Genomic DNA, 25941 nt, shown 5'->3' with positions numbered 1-25941 from the left:
TTTAGATCAGTGCATTGTGCAACAAATATCTATTCTCCCAGGTTCCCAATCAGCCGCGCAATAGAAATAATTACCCTCCAGTTGCCAAAAACATTAGCCTCACGCTACAAACCTGCTACAGACCATGCCTATGGATACAGATGGCTTATTGTCTTAATCAGATAAAGCTCATTGTCTTACAGAAAATGTGGTCTCCATGTTGGCCTTGTGTCAGCCCAGTACTGTATTACTGTAGCTATGGAATGTCATTGAGTAACACAGACATATTTTCAGTCACACAAAACAAGACCGTGCATGTGGCCTTATAAATACTCAATGAGATGTGTTTGAGCGCGGCGCAGGAGGGAAAGCTCCCCACATCAGTCACACACACTGAGCATGAAAGCTGTCAGTTCTAGCTAGCTGGGAAAGAAGCATTAATATTTAGGCTTTTGTTCTTCTGATTCTACTGATCAGCTCCTACATTTTCTGATTCTACTAGTCGGCTCCTACATTTTCTGATTCTACTAGTCTACTAGAAGGCTGCCTGTGTGAGGAACTCCCAGAGGGGCTGGGGGTGCTGCCTGCCTGTGTCCCAGAGGGGCTGGGGGCGCTGCCTGCTTGTGTCCCAGAGGGCCTGGGGGTGCTGCCTGCCTGTGTCCCAGAGGGGCTGGGGGTGCTGCCTGCCAGTGTCCCAGAGGGGCTGGGGGTGCTGCCTGCCTGTGTCCCAGAGGGCCGGGGGTGCTGCCTGCCTGTGTCCTAGAGGGGCTGGGGGTGCTGTCTGCCTGTGTCCCAGAGGGGCTGGGGGTGCTGCCTGCCTGTGTCCCAGAGGGGCTGGGGGTGCTGCCTGCCTGTGCCCCAGAGGGGCTGGGGTGCTGCCTGCCACTGCAAGGAGCAGAGGGAGTATGTGACCAGGTGTATGAGAGCTGAGAAGAGTCAGCAAGGCTTAGTGAGTAGCCCAAGTGTTCACATCACTGAAGATTCTCTGTGTGAGAGATGTGTGAGATGTGTGAAACTGGGGGTTGGTGAGAAGCCCTGGGAAAAGGTTCTAGAGTGTGGAAGTTACCCTGGAATGTGAGAGCCCAGAGAGGGGACAAGTTGCAATGCTGATGAACTGTGAGCTTTATGTTTTTGCCCTATATAAACCTGTGTTTGCCTGAAGAAAGTGGTGTCCCTGTCTCTGTGCTCCTGATCCTCTACCTGCCTACCAAAGTGTATACAAACAGCATGTCACACCTCCAATAAAGATTAATAATATGTTAGTTGGGATCAATTACAAAGTATTGTTTTATTATTACAGAGAAAAGGGAAATCTTTTTACACATTTTGAACTATTTGCTGAAAATGAAGTCTATGGAATTTAATTCAAGGCTTTCTGGATAATGGGTTTCTGCATAACAGATCCCATACCGGTATAATAAGCAATTAATTTAGAAGTAATTTGCTTAATTAGTTTATTATTAAGGAGTAATTTGCTGTTTTGTATGTATATTTTTATGTTTCTAAAACAACATTGCCAGATGGGGCTGATTCTCATCCTGCAAATAAATGACAAAAATCAGCTGATTCACTGGTCTCTGCTCCCTCCTCTGTCTGTACTGAAAGGTGCTGCATTGGCCTGGGTGCAGACACAGAGCGTTTTCGGTACAAAACTGTGCAATCACAAGCCAGTTAAGAAGCCCATTTTATTTGCCCCTAGGCATGGGCAGACGCCCAACAAGGGTTTATGTGAGCCTTTCAAGCACTATAAGCTTAGCTCAGCTTCAGAAATGCTTGTGTTATGATTTAGTAACCAATAATAAGCTGAGCGAGCACATTTTTGTTGTACAGTAACAAATCATTATCGGAAAAGTTCTGAATTACGGGAAGGCCACAACCCATAGACTTTTTCAGCATATAATTCACATTTTTTAAAAATGTTTTCTTTTTTCTCTGTTATTATAAACATTACCTTGTACTTGATCCCAACTAAGATATAATTAATCCTTATTGGGGCAAAACAATCCTACTGGGTTTAATTAACGTTTATATAATTTTTTAGTAGACTTAAGGTATGGAGATCCAAATTACAGAAAGACCTGTTACCTGGAAAACCCCAGGTCCCGGGCATTTTGGAAAACAGATTCCATACCTGTATAACCATACACTTCAAAAATGATGAGCCAGTACCTAAAGTAAGTTTGAGTTGTAAACCATGTACATGACACTCTATAACATGAATTTTTGCTTGCAGACATCAGAAGACCTGAAGAACTGTCTCTGATAAAACCCTCAGATGATTATGTAAAGAAGAAAAAGAAAAAGGAAAATAAAGACACTGTGCTAGATGAAGTAATAAATTTGGAGAGCCCAAACAGTAATTCTGGATCCTTAGGTAATTACTATACAGCTCCTCACATTTCATTGGCCCATATAGGATTAGTAAGTAATGACAGGGAGGCCTCTGGGCACCTCCAGTTCCCACCAGTCCAGTCATGCTGTATGATCTGTTTTATAACAGTCATCAGAACCACCTCAAGTAAGTTTTTTATGGAATTTTATAGTTTGCAGAAATCCGAACATGAGAGTAATAGAATAAATGCATTGGGATATTAAAAGGTTGGCAGCTTTCATGTGTATCCCTGTAGAAGCAACATCTCAGAGGCACCCAGTAACCATGTCAGTGTCAGACTGGGCTTCATAGGCCTCACCAGGGGACCCAACATCCAGACCCACTGTTACAGCAATTAGATACGGACAGACATAAATGTTTCAGGTATTATATGAGCCTACTGGAAAATAGGGATGCTGATGTGAATCCCCAGCACACCCTACCCAATCCTACCCTATGTTAAGCAGACCCATGCTTTGTACTAGTAATAGTAATTGGCCATGAAACAATCACTCACATTTAGAGAAAAAAGCACCTTTAAAATATATTTAACAGTGCAATAATTATAGTATATATATTTATATTCATTACATTTTCACCAAATCCATGATTCAGGCAAATCCAAGCATTTTTGCGCTAGTGATATTTATATCATGTAGACATTTTTAATTTCTCTTGTGAATACATTGAATATAAGTAAAACCATTGTATTCTTTGGTGTTGCAGCAAGCCCGGGGTTATACAGCAAAACCATGACTCCCATGTACGACCCCGTGAATGGGACTCCCGCATCTGCTACAATTACGTGGTTTACTGATAGCCCATTGGCCGAGCAGAGTTGCAACATCCTAGCAGCCAGCCAGCCAAACGCATCTCTAGAAATACTCGCACAGATGTACCAGCCACGGACATTGATAGATAAAACGAGGTTGAGTTCAGGGTGAGTATTCCTTATACAGTGGATATAAAAAGTCTACACACCCCTGATAAAATGTCAGGTTCCTGTGCTGTACAAGAATGAGACAAAGATAAATCATTTCAGAACTTTTTCCACCTTTAATGTGACCCATAAACTGTACCACTCAATTGAAAAACAAACTGAAATCTTTTAGGTGGAGGGAAGAAAACCAAAAAAACTAAAATAATGTGGTTGCATAAGTGTGCACACCCTTAAATTAATACTTTGTTGAAGCACCTTTTGATTTTATTACAGCACTCAGCCTGTTTGGGTATGAGTATCAGCATGGCACATTTTGACTTTGCAAGATTTGCCCACTCTTCTTTGCAGAAACACTCCAAATCTGTCAGATTGTGAGGGCATCTCCTGTGCACAGCCCTCTTCAGATCAACCCACAGATTTTCAATCTGATTCAGGTCTGGGCTCTGGCTGGGGCATTCCAAAACTTTAATCTTCTTCCGGTGAAGCCATTCCTTTGTTGATTTGGATGTATGCTTTGGGTTGTTGTCAAGATGAAGATCCTCCTCATGTTCAGCTTTCTAGCAGAAGCCTGAAGGGTTTGTGCCAATATTGACTGGTATTTGGAACTGTTCCAAATAAATTGGAACATCATTCCCTCTATTTTAACTAAGGCCCCAGTTCCAGCTAAAGAAAAACAGCCCCAGTGCATGATGCTGCCACCACCATGCGTCACTGTGGGTATGGTGTTCTTTTGGTGATGTGCAGTATTGTTTTTGCGCCAAACATATTTTTGGGAATTATGGCCAAAAAGTTCAACCTTGGTTTCATCAGACCATAACACCACATGCTTTTGGGAGACTTCAGATGTGTTTTTGCAAAATGTAGCCCGGCTTGGATGTTTTTCTTCATAAGAAAAGGCTTTCCCCTTGCCACTCTACCCCATAGCCCAGACATATGAAGAATACGGGAGATTGTTGTCACATGTACCACACAGCCAGTACTTGCCAGATATTCCTGCAGCCCTCTAATGTTCCTGTAGGCCTCTTGGTAGCCTCCCTGACCAGATTTCTTCTCGTCTTTTCATCAATTTTTGAGGGATGTCCAGTTCTTGGTAATGTCACTGTTGTGCCATATTTTCTCCACTTGATGATGACTGTCTTCACTGTGTTCCATGGTATATCTAATGCCTTGGAAATTCTATGTATATATATGTATATATCTGATATCTCCTGACTGATGCTTTGGAAGCTCTCTGGGGACCATGGCTTTTGCTGTGGGATGCGACTAAAAAAATGTCAGGAAAGACCGACTAGAGCAGCTGAATTGTATTTGGGGTTAATCAGAGGCACTTTAAATGATGGCAGGTGTATGCTGACCCCTATTTAACATGATTAAGGGGGTGCACACTTATGCAACCACATTATTTTAGTTTTTTTGGTTTTCTTCCCTCCACCTAAAAGATTTCAGTTTGTTTTTCAATTGAGTGGTACAGTTTATAGGTCACATTAAAGGTGGAAAAAGTTCTAAAATGATTTATTTGTATCATATAATTAAATAGTGATATGATCTATTTGTATTTAGCTTGGGCATGAATTATGCTAAACCTAGATGCTGAAGTCTCCCCTCCTACCTTGAAATAACTATATAGTTAACAGCAAACTTTTATTTCACTTCCTCTGCTCTTGTAGGTGGTTGGATTCCTCCAGATCCCTAATGGAACAAGGCTTCCAAGAAGATGACCACCTTTTGCTGAGATTTAAGTACTACTCCTTTTTTGATCTAAACCCTAAGGTAAGAAAGGGTTTTATATTATTTTGCACAGGTTATATTTATAATGGGGGGGATTAGCCGGACAGTATGGATGCTTATAGTGTCTGAATCTTTTGACTCTCAGCAATATTTCTGAATAGGCATGGTGTTATATACAGCATATACTGTAGAAGTAGATTTTTAGTTCACCAGATAAAATTATTTGTTTGTAGCAGATAATTGGAAAGTATCTATTTTAGTTAGAGGAGTAGTAGAATATTTAGCCTAATTTTCAATTCATTTCTGACTCTTTTTACAAGCTCCACATTGAGGGGGCTTACCTTCCACCCACAGCCTTAACCTTTTCTAGCTCTGGGAACTTGTTAATAACCAGGCCCTTGTGCCATGCCGTGCCACAGTGCTTGCTGAATGTAATAAGAGACAACCCTAACAAATTTGCATGCATATATTTTTACAGTTAACAGTTGCCATACTTTGCTATAATAATATGAAATAACAAGGGTTGTATACAAATGCAGTCGTGGTCGTGCTGAAATGGACACAAATGTTGCAGCATTTACACTCCTAGTACTTCAGTATAGTTGTGATAAACACTATTGGGTTGTTGCTGCCTCTTCTTCAGAATTCTGCACAGCTGTGCCTATTGATACTTCACATCAATGTGATTCACATTTGAATCACATCCTACTGGTGTTATAACTGCGCACATCAGAAGTGACGCAGTCCCCACTCTAAAAATGTTAGCCGCGATTTGCATCCGATTTGTGAATACATACAGTTACTTATGTTTTGCCACAACAAGATCAACAGGCTTTATGGGAAAAACACTGCATTGTGGTTTCACATCATGATGATTTAGGTCTGAAAATAAAACTGCACTGCATTTGTAAATGATTAATAACATCTATAAACTCCTATGAAGCAGAGCCCTTCAGTGTCCATATCATGAACAAAATGGTAGAACCTTGGCCCATTCTATGTTTGAGCCACTTGTGACTGCACTATGGAGTAGCAAAGACCACCTATTGACCATTACTGCTATAGGTGGACCAGAGCCAGAAAATATGCTTTGTTAGTGGTCACGAGTACCCATGTGTACATTGAAAGTTGCTATGAAACTGAGATATACCATAAATATGTTTGTCTCCTTTACCCAGTATGACGCAGTGAGGATAAACCAGCTGTTTGAGCAAGCGCGTTGGGCTCTTCTACTAGAGGAAATTGACTGCACTGAAGAGGAAATGTTAATGTTTGCTGCATTACAGGCATGTATCCTACATTATTCTAATGGTTTATACATACAGCAACCACTGTATGGCCTCAGGGCACATCTGCTTTGAAGTTTTTTATATTTTTCAACAGCCACATACTAACCATTGTATTAAGCTGACCCACACAGCTAACCATCTGATTTCTGCACCTGTATATACACTGAACCTTTATCTGTACATGTTGTACATATTTCTGTGTAGCTTTCTCTCTGCATCACTTTGAATACAATTATTTAATCGCACATACTTCTGTGTAGCTATTCACCTCCAGTATAACAGTTTGATTTAGTAACAAAGTTTATTCATTATAAAGGAACTGGGCAGCAGTCAGTGGAAATATTAAACTGATGTTTCCTTGTTTCCAATTATAGTACCATATCCACAAAGTGTCATTATCAGCTGATGCTTTTGAGTCAACAACTGATGGGGAAACAGATGAAATTGAAGCTGCTCTATCAAATCTAGAAGTTGCGCTAGAAGGAGGAAAAACAGACAGATTACTGGTAATTATATTTTTCTGTAAGTGAGGCCCCAGTTCTTCCCCCACAAAGAAAAAAAATTGAGCTCCCCCCCCGAACAATATCGTAGGTGACCTGTGATTTTGCTCGCACCACAAATCATGGTTGTCCCCATCAGAGCAAGCAAAATCACAATGCACCTATGATCAAAACCCTTGTTGGCTATGGGGTCTTCTTTCTCTGTAGTTAAGCCACTTGTGCCATATTGGGGTATGAAAGGCACTTAATGAAGAGCTCAGACACAACATGTCTTTTATGGCCCATGTATATTTGCAATCTGAGTCGAACCCGTACCAAAAAGGGATCCATTAGAAATGAAGGATTGCTTACACAGAGCATAGTCATCTGGCCATGCTTCTGCAGCCCCCCGTACCTAGAATGCAGGAAGCAAGTTGGGGCACCAGGAAGGTGTTGCATAGAATGTTTCTGCACCAATTACAAGTGAATGCACTGTGAGAGACCCTGGCTATGGCCATCCAAGGGTCATAACAGTGAAGAAAACAGAAAGTAAATTGGTACAGCAGGATTTGAAAATAAATTAGGGTGAATGCTTTTATTTAGCACATGAGAATATGTACAGAGTAAATGTATGGTTGGACAATCTTTATCTGTTGTGACCAATTGGCAGTGAAGGGAGCAGACAGCAGGTCTTGCAAAAGAATGTTCAGCTTTGCGTTAATTTAAGTTTTCGTACATCAAACAACAGGCCACCCCTTTAAGGCCTGTACAAAATAAAATTGAATAAGCTGCAAATTCAAGTCCTTCAGATTTATCTGCCTGTGTATGGGGATGCCCAACGGGCCTACCTGACCAATATCTGGCCTAAAATTGGCCAGATGTTGATCGGGCAGGTTTGATTTTCCTATCGGATTGCGGACTGCATTGGCTTATTGATGTGGCCCGCACACAGACGGCTTTCTTTCTTGAAATCCAATCGTTTGGGCCAAGAGTATGGCTACCTTAAACACTAGTGGGAGCTGGGACATATGAATTACTTTTATGTAACTGTATGGTATTGGTATTATCATGATTTTTGATCTTTCTCTCCTAGGAGGATATCACAGACATACCAAAACTAGCAGATAACCTGAAGCTTTTTAGGTAAGTAAATGATGAGAATATGCAATGTATATTTCTTTACAGCACCAACATCAGGGTGAGGCTGACCTGCAAAGCAAGAAATCCACCATTTGACCCTGTTGTGCACAGGTGTCTGTTTTACTTTAACTCTTTGTCTCCTGCTTTAATGAGACATTTAATCTAGACATTTCTCAGTGTTTCAGTGAATTATGGCCTGGTGGTGACCACTGAGGGACAGGTTATTGTTACCTGTGTGATTGATAGGAATATGCCATTGCATTTTGGACGGGGTATGTTCCATTACAGTAAACATAGGTGCAGCTTGGCTTTGCTGATTATTGTAAGGAGAGCTATACATATGCCTATGTGTTGTACCATGACTCTGCAAATCAGCTGACAGAACTCTCCTGTTTATGTTTCAGGCCAAAAAAGTTAACTTTAAAAGCCAGCAAGCAGTACTGGTTTGTTTTTAAGGACACATCCATATCCTACTTTAAAAATAAGGAAGCAGCACATGGGGAGCCTGTCGAAAAGCTAAATCTTAGAGGTAAGGGAATCTCTTTAGTAACTGCCAAACAAGCTGCTTAGACCCAGTATTTATTAAAAATATAACTGTCCAAGCTACAGCCTTTCAGTTGCAACAAGTCCCACTACTCCCTACTATACCTTCTATCCCACAGCCACAGTCCCTTCCCAGAGGCTATTATCCCCCCACTGCTACTATAGGCACCATCTCTCCCTACTATACCTGCTATCCCACAGCCCCAGTCCCTTCCCAGAGGCTATTATCCCCCCACTGCTACTATAGGCACCATCTCTCCCTACTATACCTGCTATCCCACAGCCCCAGTCCCTTCCCAGAGGCTATTATCCCCCCACTGCTACTATAGGCACCATCTCTCCCTACTATACCTGCTATCCCACAGCCACAGTCCCTTCCCAGAGGCTATTATCCCACTGCTACTATAGGCACCATCTCTCCCTACTATACCTGCTATCCCACAGCCCCAGTCCCTTCCCAGAGGCTATTATCCCCCCACTGCTACTATAGGCACCATCTCTCCCTACTATACCTGCTATCCCACAGCCCCAGTCCCTTCCCAGAGGCTATTATCCCACTGCTACTATAGGCACCATCTCTCCCTACTATACCTGCTATCCCACAGCCCCAGTCCCTTCCCAGAGGCTATTATCCCCCCACTGCTACTATAGGCACCATCTCTCCCTACTATACCTGCTATCCCACAGCCCCAGTCCCTTCCCAGAGGCTATTATCCCCCCACTTCTACTATAGGCACCATCTCTCCCTACTATACCTGCTATCCCACAGCCACAGTCCCTTCCCAGAGGCTATTATCCCACTGCTACTATAGGCACCATCTCTCCCTACTATACCTGCTATCCCACAGCCACAGTCCCTTCCCAGAGGCTATTATCCCCCCACTGCTACTATAGGCACCATCTCTCCCTACTATACCTGCTATCCCACAGCCCCAGTCCCTTCCCAGAGGCTATTATCCCCCCACTGCTACTATAGGCACCATCTCTCCCTACTATACCTGCTATCCCACAGCCCCAGTCCCTTCCCAGAGGCTATTATCCCCCCACTGCTACTATAGGCACCATCTCCCCCTACTATACCTGCTATCCCACAGCCACAGTCCCTTCCCAGAGGCTATTATCCCACTGCTACTATAGGCACCATCTCCCCCTACTATACCTGCTATCCCACAGCCACAGTCCCTTCCCAGAGGCTATTATCCCACTGCTACTATAGGCACCATCTCTCCCTACTATACCTGCTATCCCACAGCCCCAGTCCCTTCCCAGAGGCTATTATCCCCCCACTGCTACTATAGGCACCATCTCTCCCTACTATACCTGCTATCCCACAGCCACAATCCCTTCCCAGAGGTTATTATCCCACTGCTACTATAGGCACCATCTCTCCCTACTATACCTGCTATCCCACAGCCCCAGTCCCTTCCCAGAGGCTAATATTCCCAATGCTAATATGGTATATTCCTTAGTATGGCTTCCAGACTTATTTCACTTTTTGCTGTCATTTCTCCCCAAAAAAAGTATTTTATTTTTGCAAAAAAAAAAAAATGTGTTTATGAAACAATTCATTGCAAGCCATTTATTTTCTCTCAGGATGTGAGATTGTGCCAGATGTGAATGTTGCACAGAAGAAGTTTGGCATTAAATTATTAATCCCATTTGCAGAAGGAATGAATGAAGTTTGGTTAAAATGTGATAATGTAAGTAGAGAAGAAGCTTACAACATATGGGGTTTCTATTAATCGAATTGTAAGAACTGCAGTGTAAGGACAATACTTTTTATCTTCGGGTTGCCCATCACTTAATCCCATATATATATTAAAGGTTGTCATTTCTTAGTGTGATTTGATAGCATCTGGTTGCATTATTATATTTTCAGCAGCCAAGGAGATTGATAATATTTACTGTCACAGTTCCGCAAAGTAAGTTTTATACCCCAGACTGTATCGCACATTGTTTGTCTTGAGTTCTATCTGGGGGTGTTCAAACATAACATTTTTTCTCATGAAAGAAAAATGCAATTCTAAGCAGATTTTAAATAGGGATGTGGTGAATCCAAGATTCGGTTCGGGATTCGGGCAAGATCCTGCCTTTTCCGGCTAATTCGGAAAGTCTTATGTTTTTATGCGTATTTTGGCTACATGTGCCTGCACCCGAGCGTATTCCATTCATTCGGGCGCCGGCACATGTAGGAGTCATAGGGCGGTATTTTCGGCAAGCGGAAAATATCCGCCCTACGCCTCGTCTGGCATTAGCCTAATACTTATAAGATAAATGTCAGATGACTCTTCTCTGCTTATTAACCCTATTTTCTGAGTAACAAACTGAACAGTAGGTGGCACTGTTCTAATTATGTTACCAGTTGAAAAAAAACAATGAATGTAAAGTGCTCAGAGGAACACTCTGGCCAATTAAAAATTCATTTGTTTTGAGGGTTTACGTGTACTTTAAACCGTTCCAATAGTTTCTACGTTATCTGTAATTGCATTTAAAAGCAGTCTTTGTTTTTCCCTTTATCACTTCTCCCCCCTTTCTGACTCTTGAAACAATGTAGCAAAACTCAGTTCTCCTCCAGACAAGACTCCATTTTCCACAATGCGTGTATGTCTCGTCACTAGGCAGCTGCTACACATGCAATATGCAGAACCCGCATAGTTTAGCTTAGACTGACAGTTACTGCTTCCCATGAAAATGGAAATTTCAGGAGAGGTCCTGGGCTTTCCTCACAGAATTCCTTCTGCTTTGCAGAGAACATTACACTTATCCACAGTGTAGATTATATTTACCCTGGTACTTTTGATGCGTATGAATACTGATCCTATGTTAATGATATGTGATTTCCCACAGGAATCCCAGTATGCCAAATGGATGGCGGCCTGTGTTCTTGCTTCCAAAGGGAAAACAATGGCAGACAGTTCCTATCGACCTGAGGTCCACAATATACTGTCATTTTTAAAGCTAAAAAACACAAATACTACTTCTCAAGTGCCATCTAATATAGAAAATGTGGACATCAAACCCGAATGCTTTGTTTCACCAAGATATTCAAAGAAATACAAAAGCAAACAGGTATGGAAGTGTGCAAATGCCATGCATTAATAGCAGTGTCACTACTGTAACTCCATGTTTAGCCAGAGCATTATTTTTAGCTGTTATTGTCAACTGAAATACATTTTAGAACTTTTTATTTTAATGTACCCTTTATAAGGTGCCATTGATATGTTCCTATATGTTTTTACAGCTGGCTGCTCGCATTTTGGAGGCGCAGCAGAATATAGCGCAAATGTCTCTTGTTGAAGCCAAATTAAGGTTTATACAGGCATGGCAGTCTCTCCCTGAATTTGGCCTGGCCTACTACATTGTTAGGTAAGTACAACCTTACCTTAAAGTTTTGCCTCAGTTGGTTTTAGGTGCTCCAGGTAAAATAATAGCAACAAAACAGAAAGTGGGATCTACTAGACTTGACTTTTTTGAACCCTGGAAAGCTGAGGGGGAACATTTTTTTCATGTGCTGCAATTATTTCTAAAAATGACTGCTCACTTGCATATGCAGTTAGGGCTCAGACTCCATATAGTGTATTGCTGGTGTGTGCCCCCTGAAAAGCAATGAGTTTAACTCACCTACGTTATTGTTGTTCTCTTACACAAGGTTCCGAGGCAGCAAGAAAGACGATCTGCTTGGCGTCTCACACAACCGACTTATAAGGATCGATATTGCAACAAAAGACCCTGTTACAACCTGGAGATTTGCCAACATGAAACAGTGGAATGTAAACTGGGAAAAACGAGAGGTAATCACTTTCCTATATTCAGGAAAACTCACCCAAAGGGACTTATCCTGGTCTTCTGATTCCTTTAGCAAACACTTTGGCTACTCGCCCCCCCCCCCACACACCCCCACACACTGCTCATAGCTGTCTCAGGTGAGCCAGCCTTAAAGTTTGGGAACCACTGCTGTAACCTGTAGAGCTCTATCTGTTTTTACTGGTCTAGCGAATAATGATGATTGGCTGATGTGGGTAAGTGGGCAAACTACTGCACACCCTGAAGTTATGTTTTGAGAATGAGATACTTTCTTTTTAAAGCTTGCATGGTTATTCAGTTTCATGAGGAATTGCAAGTAATTACTGAGGATAAGTAATCTGCAATCTGTGGTTTTCGAGCTGTTTCTAAACTATAGCTCCCAGCATTTCAATGAGAGCCTAAGCTACCATGGGGGTGCTTACAATAATAGTTCAACTCCAGGTTGTAGAGCACTTATATCAACTGACCTTCCATAGTCCTGTTCTCCTTAAAACTTTTGTTTTCCTGACTATGGAAGTCCCATGCCTGAACTATAATAATGCCTAATAAAATATTTCTTTGTCGTTTCACTTTAGGTTGCCATTGAATTTGACCAGAACATTGCCATTGCATTCACTAGCCAGAGTGCAAACTGCAAAATTGTTCATGAGTACATAGGCGGATATATATTTCTGTCAACTCGTTCGAAGGACCAAAATGAAACCCTGGATGAAGACCTCTTCCATAAATTAACTGGAGGTCAGGAGTAAGGGACAGTGATATCATTCCAAGTTCAAGGACTTGCCAAGTAAATGAACATTTGAATGTATTTTATCACTGCTCCAGCACCGGTAATTTTAACGTCCAGGTTTTGATTCCTCTTCATGTGAATGCATTGTTTTTATTAGTCATTGAACTCCAGAGCATACCGAGTCCGAGAGTCCGGTATCTGTTCTATATGCAGCTAGATTCTACAAGGAGCAATAGCAAGGTTACACTCGCCAATATACATGAATATACAAGGATTACATATTGCGGCAGAACCAGGAGGAAGCAGTTTTCTTATGATCTTTTAACTTCCTGCTCAAAAGCCTGTAAAGCAAAAAGCTTAACTCCACATTGATGACATAGTACAGGAAAATGTATATTGATTAGTGCTACTGTATTATTTGTCCACTCTGTAAAATAAACAAGTCAACAATATTCTCTCACTATGGCTGCAATTTGATGTCTACAAAAGTCTGCTGCTAGAGTTGAGTTATTAGCCACGTTCCATGGCAGAAGCACCTTGAGGGTAGCTGTTCTAATGTAGGGAACTTTATGAACAGTCATCATTAAGGCTTATTAGTTTAACGGAACCCCTAGAATATAAAGCAACACTTTAACCCACAGATCAGAAGATTTCTTACTATGGGTATATATAAATGAGCCAGAGCAGTTGTAATGTTGCTTGGGCTGGTGATGGTATCCTCTAAACATTTACTAAAACAACAAGAAACAGTTGTAGAATATAATGTGAAATAATGAAAGGCAATATTCCGTATATATCTAGCTAATGAAATAAAAATTACATTTATGAACAGGTTGGAAGGAATCCATACTATACTGTTCTTTAGTAGATGGGTTCTATTTACACTGACATGAACACTTCTAGATTTGTACTGACCATACTGCGCTTTGTACGTCATTAAAGGGTACAGGCAGTGTTTGTTTGCTCTACAGCAGGGATCCCCAACTTTTTATACCCATGAGCCACATTTCAATGGAAAAAGTGTTGGGGAGCAACACAAGCATGAAAAAAGAGAGTGCCAGAGTGCCAACATAAGCTATAATTGGCTATTTGGTAGACCCTATGTTCACTGGCAGCCTACAGAGGGCTCTATTTTTCATTATACTTGGTTTTTATGCAACCAAAACTTGCCTCCTTACCAGAAATTCAAAAATTACCACCAACTTTGAGGCCACTGGGACCAACATCCAAGGGGTTGGGGAGCACCATGTTGCTCAAGAGCCACTGGTTGGGGATCACTGCACTAGAGAAAGCACCAATGTGGGAGCCATCAGTTACAGGAAGAATCTTTTGGGGCAAAACTGTATATTCTTTCTGAATGGTGAGCAACTCTACAAATTGCCATTCTTGTTAAATAGAGACAATGTGAAGGTGTGCGTGGTGGGATTTATAGGAGGATCTGAAACATACAGTGGCTTGCAAAAGTATTCGGCCCCCTTGAACTTGTACATCACTTTGTATTTGTCTTTCACATGGAATTCCAATAAAATTGATTCATGTTTGTGGCTGTAATGTGACAAAATGTGGAAAAGTTCAAGGGGGCCGAATACTTTTGCAAGCCACTGTATAAAGGTTCCAAAGATGCTACAAAGCTGAATTGAGCAGAACATCACTTTTATTTCATGCCATGAGGTGTTAGTGCTACGCCATTGTTGCTTCATCTCTTAAGGTGGCCATACAAGTTACAATTCCGATCTTACGTGCGACCATTGGTCTACAGCTACAGTCTATGTATTACAGAGAAAAAGAAAATCTTAAAAATTCGAATTATTTGCTTATAATGGAGATGGGCTTTCCGTATTTCGGAACTTTCTAGATAACGGGTTTCCAGATAAGGCATCTCATACCTGTACTTGATTCCACCTAACATATAATGAATCCTTATTGGATGCAAAACAACCCTATAGGGTTTAATCAATGTTGAAAGTATTTTTTGGCAGACTTAGGGTATGGAGATCTAAATTAAGGAAAGACCCTTTATCTGGAAAACCACAGGTTTAGACGGTTAGTTAATGCTCCCCATAGTTTCTCGGTTGTCTCAGCAAACCAAAGCTCCTGTACCCCTTCCCTGTTCCACCAACCTTTCCCTGTATTTCTAATAAGCAAACAGAGCTGGTCAAAGTCATATAACAATGGAACATTTATTGTATAAATGAGAAAAAGAGTCTTCTATTTGATTTAGCATCAGATGCACTTCCATGCTGTGGCAAGTGTTTTCTGAATTCCATATTTCTTTCCTTAGTTGTTGAAGAGGCTAGCCATCGGGGACCAGATGTTATTGTGGGGCCCAAGGATGACAAACGGGCCCCTATGCCCCTACCCCACCCCCCGATGGCTGCCTTGTAGTAGAATTAAGCCTCAAACAACTGGAAATTTCTGAGTTTATCTTGGAAACGTTTCACCAACTCATCCAAGTGGCTTCTTCAGTTCAAATGACTGGTAGGGAATTCCCCGGCACTTAAACCCTTCAGTTCATTCAAACTGAAGAAGCCACTCGGATGAGTGGTGAAACGTTTCCAAGATGAACTCAAAAAAGTCCAGTTGTTTTAGGCTTAATTCTATATCAATGTGAGCAGATGTTGAAGCTCACATTGTAATTTGGGAGCAGACAGTGCTCTCAGAGACGGTGTTGAGGTGTCTCTGGCCGGTGCAGATTAGTGAGGCTGGATTTTCTTCCAATCTGCATTCAGAAAGGAAAAGCCCTGGAAGAGATCTTGGTCTTCTGGACAGATGGTCTCCAGGTCTTCCATCGATAACACAGGGTTCTCATATGGAAGGAGAAAAGTAAATTAGAGAATGTATTCAACTTCCAAACAAAAATATCACATCAACATTTTATTAAAATCTCCTAATGCACCTGGCACATCAGTGTTATACCCACATTAACACAAGAATCTCTCATATATCTCTCTGCTAAATAGAACCCCTGCCTTCTCAGTGCTCATTATGAGCTGCTACACACATTGGAACCCAGGAATTGATTAGAATTCTACTTCAGTACTTACTGGTGGGAATGGGGGCTCAGCATCACCACTCTGCACTGCTGGCCAGTCGATTCCACTAAAAAATGGATGATGGTAGATGGCGTCATCACAGCCAATGCGCTGGGAAGGATCTTTACAAAGGAGCTGTAAAAAGAAATGAAAGTTGAGACCTAAATATCTGAAACATATGACCAACAATCAATGCTATAATATATATAATTTATTATTTCTCATTGGGCACAGTCACACAAACCATACATGGCATGACATGTGGATATGCATATTCCCGTTTAATGGTTTTCTAAGGATCCTTCTGCAACACTTACGGGCAGGTGTGGGGAGACTCCCTCCAAAGAATGACATTTTTCTAAAATATATAAAATCTTACTGGGAAAATTCTTCCAAGCCCAGTATCATATATGACCTGGCTATCATTCTTTATACCCCTATTACTGCCGTATGATTCTCTTACAGGCTCATAAAGGGCTGATTTTGGGCAGTAAGAAAGGGCAAATCTCCCGGACCTGAGAGTAGTAGCAAAAATAATCTTAGTATTATAAGAGTAGATGAAATAAATGCCCCACCAGCACGTAGTTACAGTACGTGTTAAGTGCATTATAAAATATGAATCTGCGCTAGTAGTGGAACACATATTATAGATTCCTAAATATGGGGTAATGTAATACAGAACATAAAGCATTCACAATGTTTAGTAACCTATAGCAACCAATGAGCAGCTAGTATTTCTTTGTCTTTGAAGGCAAACATCTGCTTTGTTACTTTGGACAAATATATATTGTAAATCTTCCATCCAACTATTTAACTCCCATACACACCTGTCTGATAAGGTCCTTGATGTTACAGTTGACCCAGTCAGGAAACTCTGGGTCATTATGCAGAACGGATGACACAAACTGCAGTTTTTTCTCCTTTTTATTCAACAGCTCCTTTATTTCCTGGGTGTTGAATGGGTGGGCACTAAAGGCCATCTGGTAAAGGATAACCCCAAGTGCCCACCAATCAACTGAAGCGTTGTACGGCTTCCCTTCCTGCATCTGCCAAAGGAACAGAAAGTGTGCCTTACTATATATTTCATTCAGTTTATTCAGATGGGGTTATGTGTAAGGACAGCAAACCAGTGGATCTCAGCCCAATGTGGCCACAAACATGCTGGGCCACATTAGGCTGTTTACTGGCCTTGATGCCAAAGATCAGATCATACTGTGGGATTTATGGATATTGGTCAGATGAGGATAACATAAATGCACCAATGTGGTCTTGGACAAAGTGCATATTCAGACATAACCAATTGATATCTGGTCAAATATTGGTTGGACAGGCTGATTAGTGGGCCCCATACACAGGCCAATAAGCTGCTTTTAGGGGGGGCTGTGCCATGTTACATTTAATGCCATAAGTGCTTGTGCATTACACTAAACACATACATACAAAAAGGCATTTTTTCCTGTTTTGAAGTAAATTAACATTTAATATTCTTCTTACCTCAGGGGCAATATAAAGTGGGGTTCCACCATATTCGGTAGCTGTTTGATTCCCGAACATATTCAGCAGGGCAAGTCCTAAATCTGTTATGCGGACATGACCCTCACTGTCCAGAAGGATGTTTTCTGGCTTTAAGTCTCTGTAAAGAGAGAAACCATAAGTAACACCTATGAGATGAAGATCAAGGGATAAATTCTTCGATGTGACAGAAAAATATATATATACTAATGTAGGTTATTGATGGGATAGTGGTACTTACCGATGCACTATGCCCCTTTCGTGCAGAAACTTCAGCCCACAGACAATCTCTGCTGCACAGAGTCTGATGAATAAGAGAAGAAAATGATTTAGTGCCATGCCGCACACTGAATTATAACAAAGAGACACCAGAATTACCAAAAAGAATGTGTATCATATATACGTTAAATGCAAGGTAAACAATGCAGCACCCTGTATCTTACAGAAGCTATTGACTACACTGTACACGTGTGTTGCTTACAGCAATTTATAGCAGATGTTGTAATATTAGTGAATAAGTCCCTTTAGCTGTCAGAATTCTGTATCTGGACACTCACAGACCATTATACCTTTATTTTGCATAAACTACTTGTGAACCAATGTCAATGTTAAACTCGTGCGCAGCATTAATAGAAATGTTCAGCTTTCTTACTCCAGTATTTCCCACATATCTATAGAGCTAAAAATCAGGCATTTAAGGAACAGTGTGTCTGTAGCTTTGTTCTATTCCTTTGAATAGAGCGGATGTACAGTAGGACACATACTCCAGCTGTATGTGAGGGAGACATTATATTCAGCCTATTGTTTTTTCTATTATCTAAACTCATTTTCCAGTTCCCCTCGGTACTTACAATATGCTGTGGGCTTCCAAATACTGGGTCTTTGCCATGCGTTGGTGTAAAGTTCCTCCACTGATATATGGCATGACAAAGAAAAGATGTTCCTGTTGAAGAAATCAAACATGGGGGCACAAAGGTTACAACACTGGTACTGAACTTGCTAAGCAGATTGTCATTACTGCATATTTATGTGCACCACTAGGCCACCCCTACCAGACTGCATGAGTTGGACACATCTACCCAAATTACTCTATCCCTTCCCTTCCATTGCCTTGCGCTGCAGTACTAAGGAGTAAGGACACAGATTCCCCAAAAAGTTCATATAAACTAATCATGATCTTACCGGGCTCTGGAAGGTGGCATATAAAGATGTCACATATACACCACCAGAGGCGAGAACTAGTGCCTGACGCTCTGCCATTGCACCTTCTCTATCAACCTCATCCTGCAGGAGAACCTTCTTTTTGATGATTTTTATGGCCACAAGGTCCCGGCTGATAGAATCTTGTGCCAACATCACCTGGAAAACAGAAGAAGAGGAAAGTCAATGACTGGTCAGCAGGGCTGGAACTAGGGGTAAGTAGTAAAGGCACCTGCCCAGGGTGCAACTATCTTTGTTAAAGTTTGAGTGCAGTCCCAGAAAATATGTTTATTGTGGTAGCAGCATTAAACAGCTTATCATTATATCGGCTCCTTGTCTCACCCACCCTTCATTTGTCTCCTTGTCTCACCCACCCTTCATGTGTCTCCTTGTCTCACCCAGTCTTCATGTGACTCCTTGTCTCACCCACCCTTCATGTGTCTCCTTGTCTCACCCACCCTTCATGTGTCTCCTTGTCTCACCCACCCTTCATGTGTCTCCTTGTCTCACCCACCCTTCATGTGTCACCTAACTCTACCAGACATGGGATAAAGGTATAGTAGCACTGTGAAGGTTATTTTGCTGTAGATATTTACACTTGCCTTGGGCGCCACAGTATATTGGCCTAACTCTCCGTGTAAGGATAGAAGTGGTACTTACTTTTCCATAGCTGCCACGACCAAGTTCTTGATGGAATACAAACCGATCAAGTGACACATCCGGAGGTGTAGAGCTGAGGGAACGGTCTTCAACAATGTGAATGCTGTCTTCTGTGGTTGAAAAAAAGAAGCTCATTAAGTATCCAAAGAGACATGTCACAGGCCGCAATACAAAATCCATAAAGATTTACACCACATGGCACAATATCAATTTTATATATATATATATACAGTGGTGTGAAAAACTATTTGCCCCCTTCCTGATTTCATATTCTTTTGCATGTTTGTCACACTTTAATGTTTCTGCTCATCAAAAACCGTTAACTATTAGTCAAAGATAACATAATTGAACACAAAATGCAGTTTTTAAATGAAGGTTTACGTTATTAAGGGAGAAAAAAAACTCCAAATCTACATGGCCCTCTGTGAAAAAGTGATTGCCCCCCTTGTTAAAAAATAACTTAACTGTGGTTTATCAATTTCAATTTTCAATTTCAATATCAATTTCTGTAGTCACCCCCAGGCCTGATTACTGCCACACCTGTTTCAATCAAGAAATCACTTAAATAGGAGCTACCTGACACAGAGAAGTAGACCAAAAGCACCTCAAAAGCTAGACATCATGCCAAGATCCAAAGAAATTCAGGAACAAATGAGAACAAAAGTAATTGAGATCTATCAGTCTGGTAAAGGTTATAAAGCCATTTCTAAAGCTTTGGGACTCCAGCGAACCACAGTGAGAGCCATTATCCACAAATGGCAAAAACATGGAACAGTGGTGAACCTTCCCAGGAGTGGCCGGCCGACCAAAATTACCCCAAGAGCGCAGAGACAACTCATCCGAGAGGCCAGAAAAGACCCCAGGACAACATCTAAAGAACTGCAGGCCTCACTTGCCTCAATTAAGGTCAGTGTTCACGACTCCACCATAAGAAAGAGACTGGGCAAAAACGGCCTGCATGGCAGATTTCCAAGGCGCAAACCACTTTTAAGCAAAAAGAACATTATGGCTCGTCTCAATTTTGCTAAAAAACATCTCAACGATTGCCAAGACTTTTGGGAAAATACCTTGTGGACTGACGAGACAAAAGTTGAACTTTTTGGAAGGTGCGTGTCCCGTTACATCTGGCGTAAAAGTAACACAGCATTTCAGAAAAAGAACATCATACCAACAGTAAAATATGGTGGTGGTAGTGTGATGGTCTGGGGTTGTTTTGCTGCTTCAGGACCTGGAAGGCTTGCTGTGATAGATGGAACCATGAATTCTACTGTCTACCAAAACATTCTGAAGGAGAATGTCCGGCCATCTGTTTGTCAACTCAAGCTGAAGTGATCTTGGGTGCTGCAGCAGGACAATGACCCAAAACACACCAGCAAATCCACCTCTGAATGGCTGAAGAAAAACAAAATGAAGACTTTGGAGTGGCCTAGTCAAAGTCCTGACCTGAATCCTATTGAGATGTTGTGGCATGACCTTAAAAAGGTGGTTCATGCTAGAAAACCCTCAAATAAAGCTGAATTACAACAATTCTGCAAAGATGAGTGGGCCAAAATTCCTCCAGAGCGCTGTAAAAGACACGTTGCAAGTTATCGCAAACGCTTGATTGCAGTTATTGCTGCTAAGGGTGGCCCAACCAGTTATTAGGTTCAGGGGGCAATTACTTTTTCACACAGGGCCATGTAGGTTTGGATTTTTTTCTCCCTAAATAATAAAAACCCTCATTTAAAAACTGCATTTTGTGTTTACTTGTGTTATCTTTGACTAATAGTTAAATGTGTTTGATGATCAGAAACATTTTGTGTGACAAACATGCAAAAGAATAAGAAATCAGGAAGGGGGCAAATAGTTTTTCACACCACTGTATATAGTATAAGGAAAAATTTCTAAAAGGCTGGTGCTACAGCCGAAACGTTAGTTCACTTTATATCTATATATATAATTATTATAACCCACATCCTAGTAACTTGCTAGAGTAATCACATACAGTACATACAACTGACTTTTTCATTGTACAACTGACCAGATGTACAACAGCTAGGCCTCAGGCAAGGTTACAAGGAACACGTGAGTTGCATATATGTGGCTGTGCTAGCTAGTTGATAGGAAGTGGGTTGCTATATGTCCAATAAATGAAAAATGAATTTTAGCAGCTGAAAATAGAATTACTGCCAGAAAAAGCTGAGCTCCACTTACCCCTGTGTTGTTCCTCTACTTTAGATGTTTCAGGCTCCACACGTTGATCTTCTCTCCTTGAAGATCTAAAGAGTGACAGCAGCCGCTGCCTAACTCTTGCCTTAAATGTCTTCATTCGCACTAAGACGCCAGACATTTTAGTGCTCAGCCAGTTGGTTCTTAGGCAGCACCTTCCCCCAAGTTTGGGTGTTGGAGGATCGTCTGGCATCTTAGGCGCAAGTGTCTTAGGTACCTCCATGGTGGTATCAGAAGGTACCTGGACGAAGTGTCCTTAAAAGGACAAGGTGTCCCGATTGAATCTGAAGATATCTAATTAAAAAATCAAAATCGTTTATTAGTGAAACTGAAACAACCGCTGCATTTATGTGTTTATCCATTTCTATATATAAAACTAAACTGCTCCGGCAGACACACTACATAAATAATTATAATTTTCAGTTGCATTATATTTATTTTACAATTTGTTTAATTTAGAATGTAAAACTGAATTCATTTTGATTTCCACCCTATGAAATAAGCTCTGTACATCAGGTCGCTGACCTCCTGATCTGTTCAATTTGATTAATTCGTTCATTTCTCAGCGGGCAGCCATGCCTGTAACTAATGTATGAAGCTGGGGTGGGCAAATCTGAGAAAAATCTGCTAATTTTTGGGGCAACATCAAACTTATGAATCTTCCAATGTGAAGCCCCTGAGTTGTCCGTATGCTGACTGCAACAGTCTCGGGCATCTCTATGTTGTTATCACACAACCTACATGATGTTAAAAACCTTCACAACTCTCACCTGCTGAGTCCTTATAACTATTAGGCATTTAGGTAAGAGCTGAAGATACTCAGATAAAAATGAAAGCCACTGATGGGATTAATACATTTGCTGCATTAATTCCCATTTCATTAATTCCATTACCCCTTAGAGCTGTAAGGCATAACTTTTTAAGGTGATAAGAATTTAGTAATATCCGCCTGTCTATTACTGTCATATCTAAATTCAGGTTTAGGGCAGGGACTCACACAGGGGGGTAACTACAGAGGGAGCAGACCCTGCCCAGCAGTGTAGAGGCACAGTACAGCACTAAGTGATAAGCAATTTCAACATATCTTGGTACAATAGGCCAAAATATTAATCTTTTGGGACCCTAAACTTAATTTGCTGTGGAGCCCAGTAAGATCTAGTTACGCCATTTGATTTTTCAGGTTTATTGGGGGGCCCTGGCGCTGAAATGGTCTTTTGTAAATATACAAATTGTTGGATAAAACATGCTGATAAACAAATAATTATCTTTCTTAAAAAACAAAGAAACGGCATAGAAAACAAAAACCTTATGTAATCTATATGTAAAAACCCAATAAAAACATTTTCAAAAAAATATACAAATTGTATTGTGTTACACTGGTTACATATATTTGCCATGGAGGCCAACCCAAGCACCCCAGCTGTCCTTCAGCTACAAGTGGTCTGGCCAAAGCCGAGAGGCTCTGCATAATAGCAAGATTAATGGACTTATTGATTCAGTTAGAACCATTGGATATAGTAAGAGGCCATAGACTTCTCCCACCACCAAAGCTGACAAGTGGGCTGGCTGCTCAAGGCCAACTGTCACTAACTGCCAAAAGGAAAAGTTGCTCAGACAAGTGTATATATAATATCCAGATAAGCTGTTACCCTATGGCTATGGCATGTTAATGTTGGGCTTCCCATGCAGACAGATGTTAATCTTATAAAACATTGAGTTTATTGATTGCCCCATGAATATTATTGCTAAGCAATACGTCAGTACCACCGCCATTCCTTATTAGGGGAATGCCAAGCTACTAGCAGTAATTGCTGGATTGCAATGATGGTAATACCTTCATTAATTAACCTGGCTACTGGGCCTCTATTCCCCCCATTTGGAGCAGTAAGTAACTTTCAACAGCTTTGTGTATTTCTATGTTGTTGGTATCACACTGTGTATAATGGGATTAAACATATTCAAAACTTACCCGATAAGTCCTTTAGGTGTTTTGGTCAAATCAGGATATAATTCAGTTCAAAATGAATAAAAAAGTATTTTTGAAACAGCAAAAATCTCTATCAAATCGCAGTCGCAAAAGCAACGAACCTCTCTCCTCGAAAAGCTAGAGCGCTCTGGGGAGAGAGAGAGACAGACCTTGTGATGTCACGATTTTCTGTTGCCAGACTCCAGTGACATCACATAGTAGGAAATGAATGTGCTGTAAGGCTCTCTGCCTCTGATCCCTTTATCATGAGTGAAATAGAATAAGGCTCAGGGATTTGAAATGTCAATGCAGACACACAAATTTGCTTTCTATTGCTTGCATTAGATGACAAAGCTGTCAGCCCTATCCCTTTATCCATCTTCTTTCCACCCTCCTACCAGTTACTGCCATCTCGTTTAGTTATTTATTTATTAACATTTAGTTATTTAGTGGAAATTGATATCTTTTCCTTAGTTCCATTTTGATTGTGGGTCCATAGCCCAGAAATGATCCTTTATGAATAAAAAAATGTCATTTTGTTGCTTGGTTAATAATTTGTTACATATTTAGCCTTTGTGTTAAACCCAAGATAACAAGCTAAGGCACCCTGCTCATGGATCTCATCACTGATCCTAGTGACAGACACAGACTGCCATGGGATGTTGGGATTTGTAGTTCAAGAGATTTACCAGGTTCAGACTGAGAGTATTTATAAATACTAACATTTTCAGAAAAACTATAATGTTGCAAGGCTCAAACTGTTTCTTTGTTCTTTTCTAAGCCAGAGCTGTCTAACTTGAGGCCCGAGGGAGTTATATGCCCCCAGACTGCCTCAGTGGCTTATTTTGCTCTGTATAATACTCTCATATCAAAGTGATATTGCAATAAATTGTTTTTTCTTGGTGAATCCAAGCATATATTTTACTAAATACATAAGGTTGGTAAGAGAGTTGGCGTTGCACTGCTACCAACCTGCAGGAAACAGACTCATCCTTAAAACGCAAAGTCTGAAGTAGATTCCATGTAAAAGACAATGCAACAATGGCATAGATTTGCCCCTAAACGTGCATACCTGTCTATAAACGTGCACAAATCTATGCCATTACCTTTATATTCCATATATTCCAGATATAAGCAACTCATTTCTATTGACTCTAATAATAAATAAAGCAGGCACGCAAACTCAAATCAGCTGCATTGTTTTATTTATAATGCAGGATAAACACTGAATGGCCACAATCAACTTCATTAAAAATCTTCCTACCACTGACCTGTTAAAAAGAATTATGTGCCCCCTCCTGACACCCACTGCCTGTTTCAGACTCCGACATTGTTCCAGTTATGGCTGCCATAGCAATAAGAATGGATGGGCTAGAGACACAAACGTACAGCCTGTTGGGTTCTATCTTGTGACCAAGCCTAACGTTACAGTTGCCAAACTGAACAAATGCTTCTGCCCTATGCATGTTCCCTCACTGGCATCAACAAAAGGGCACCCCCGCTAAGGATTGTGGGAAATGAAGGGCCTTTTTTGTTGAATTTTAGAGAAAACCTTCCCCAGCCCAAGCACCATTGCAGTAGTCATAGTCAGAACTCCCAACTAGAGGTTAAAGTATAGCTTTATATTCCTTGGGTTCCATGTTTATTTAATCCAATAAGCCCAAGGTATTTCTGTTCAAGTAGTTTCCAACATTTCGTTATCCTCACAGTGCCCCTACATGGATGGGTTACTTTTATTGACTTATTTCACAGAGTAGGCGCATAATTCAGCCGGCACTAACCAATATTCATTTTTCTGTATTACGTCATCAGTCTGCAGTGTAATAATACAGAGATGGCCAGTTAACAAAAATGATGTAGAAAATGACCAAAAATGACCAAAAGTATTTTAGTGCTGCAAACCCAATACCTCCTGTATTGCTTTATTCAGATGAATCAAACCCTGCTGGTTCCCTAAGGCACTGACTCCCACTGTGTGTGACTGGCCCCGCTTGGGAGACTTGAAGCACGGAAAGGTTCAACCTAAAAGCCAATCAGAGTGAGATTTGGTTAAAATGCTTACAATTCTCCCCCCTCACCTAAGACAGTACCAGGCCCCTCCACTGCTGGAACCCTTATCATGCCTTCCCATTAGGTTAAGAATAACTTATAAACTTATGACTTTCAAAGCCCTTTATTCCTCTGTACCTCAATACTTCTTTTCTGTGTCTGCCTCCATTCCTGGCCAACTCCTCTGGTCCTTTCAGCGCCACTGCCTGGTCACACCACCCTCTACGAATTTATTATTATTATTATGATTATTAAGTATTTATGAAAAGCCAACATATCCTACAGCACTGTAAAATACAGGATGTTTACAA

General features: G+C 41.0%; 3 protein-coding genes across 3 annotated transcripts in view; 1 reads left to right on the top strand and 2 right to left on the bottom strand.

Annotated features, from left to right (window-relative positions):
• Positions 1 to 13463, top strand: part of fermt1 (fermitin family member 1) — a 28771-nt gene extending 15308 nt beyond the window's left edge. The window contains exons 4-15 of the mRNA XM_002939145.5: positions 2213 to 2353; positions 3077 to 3290; positions 4958 to 5060; positions 6197 to 6304; positions 6682 to 6813; positions 7880 to 7929; positions 8331 to 8455; positions 10063 to 10169; positions 11317 to 11538; positions 11711 to 11835; positions 12119 to 12260; positions 12849 to 13463. Coding sequence (XP_002939191.1) covers positions 2213 to 2353; positions 3077 to 3290; positions 4958 to 5060; positions 6197 to 6304; positions 6682 to 6813; positions 7880 to 7929; positions 8331 to 8455; positions 10063 to 10169; positions 11317 to 11538; positions 11711 to 11835; positions 12119 to 12260; positions 12849 to 13022 — 1643 coding nt within the window. The 3' untranslated portion in view covers positions 13023 to 13463. The remainder of the gene's footprint in view (positions 1 to 2212; positions 2354 to 3076; positions 3291 to 4957; positions 5061 to 6196; positions 6305 to 6681; positions 6814 to 7879; positions 7930 to 8330; positions 8456 to 10062; positions 10170 to 11316; positions 11539 to 11710; positions 11836 to 12118; positions 12261 to 12848) is intronic.
• A 2830-nt stretch (positions 13464 to 16293) lies between these two features.
• LOC101730476 (protein kinase C delta type) lies at positions 16294 to 18136 on the bottom strand. The gene is made up of 2 exons (XM_031902838.1): positions 17530 to 18136; positions 16294 to 17081 (listed from the first exon to the last, which is right to left on the bottom strand). The coding sequence occupies exons 1-2, from the start codon at positions 17587 to 17589 to the stop codon at positions 16842 to 16844; spliced, it is 300 nt and encodes a 99-aa protein (XP_031758698.1). The 5' UTR covers positions 17590 to 18136; the 3' UTR covers positions 16294 to 16841.
• Positions 18137 to 18176: 40 nt separating this feature from the next.
• LOC116411057 (protein kinase C-like) lies at positions 18177 to 19161 on the bottom strand. Its single transcript, XM_031902839.1, has 2 exons — positions 18730 to 19161; positions 18177 to 18490 (listed from the first exon to the last, which is right to left on the bottom strand). Exons 1-2 carry the CDS (start codon positions 18901 to 18903, stop codon positions 18395 to 18397), a joined length of 270 nt encoding a protein of 89 aa, XP_031758699.1. The 5' UTR covers positions 18904 to 19161; the 3' UTR covers positions 18177 to 18394.
• Positions 19162 to 25941: the final 6780 nt, after the last annotated feature.

Source organism: Xenopus tropicalis, chromosome 5 (genome assembly GCF_000004195.4).
Source record: "Xenopus tropicalis strain Nigerian chromosome 5, UCB_Xtro_10.0, whole genome shotgun sequence".
In the NCBI taxonomy this organism is placed as follows: domain Eukaryota; kingdom Metazoa; phylum Chordata; class Amphibia; order Anura; family Pipidae; genus Xenopus; species Xenopus tropicalis.
Note: the sequence above shows the minus strand (reverse complement) of the source record. Positions and strands in the feature narration are given on the sequence as shown.

What these genes read in the sequence shown, in the direction of transcription:
- LOC101730476 (XM_031902838.1), bottom strand. Translation starts at nt 17,589, where the DNA reads ATGTTCGGGAATCAAACAGCTACCGAATATGGTGGAACCCCACTTTAT. An exon ending in CACTTTATATTGCCCCTGAG is followed by an intron (nt 17,082 to 17,529) that starts GTAAGAAGAATA and finishes TTCCTTTGGCAG; the next exon opens with ATGCAGGAAGGGAAGCCGTA.
- LOC116411057 (XM_031902839.1), bottom strand. Translation starts at nt 18,903, where the DNA reads ATGTTGGCACAAGATTCTATCAGCCGGGACCTTGTGGCCATAAAAATC. An exon ending in ATGCCACCTTCCAGAGCCCG is followed by an intron (nt 18,491 to 18,729) that starts GTAAGATCATGA and finishes TTTCTTCAACAG; the next exon opens with GAACATCTTTTCTTTGTCAT.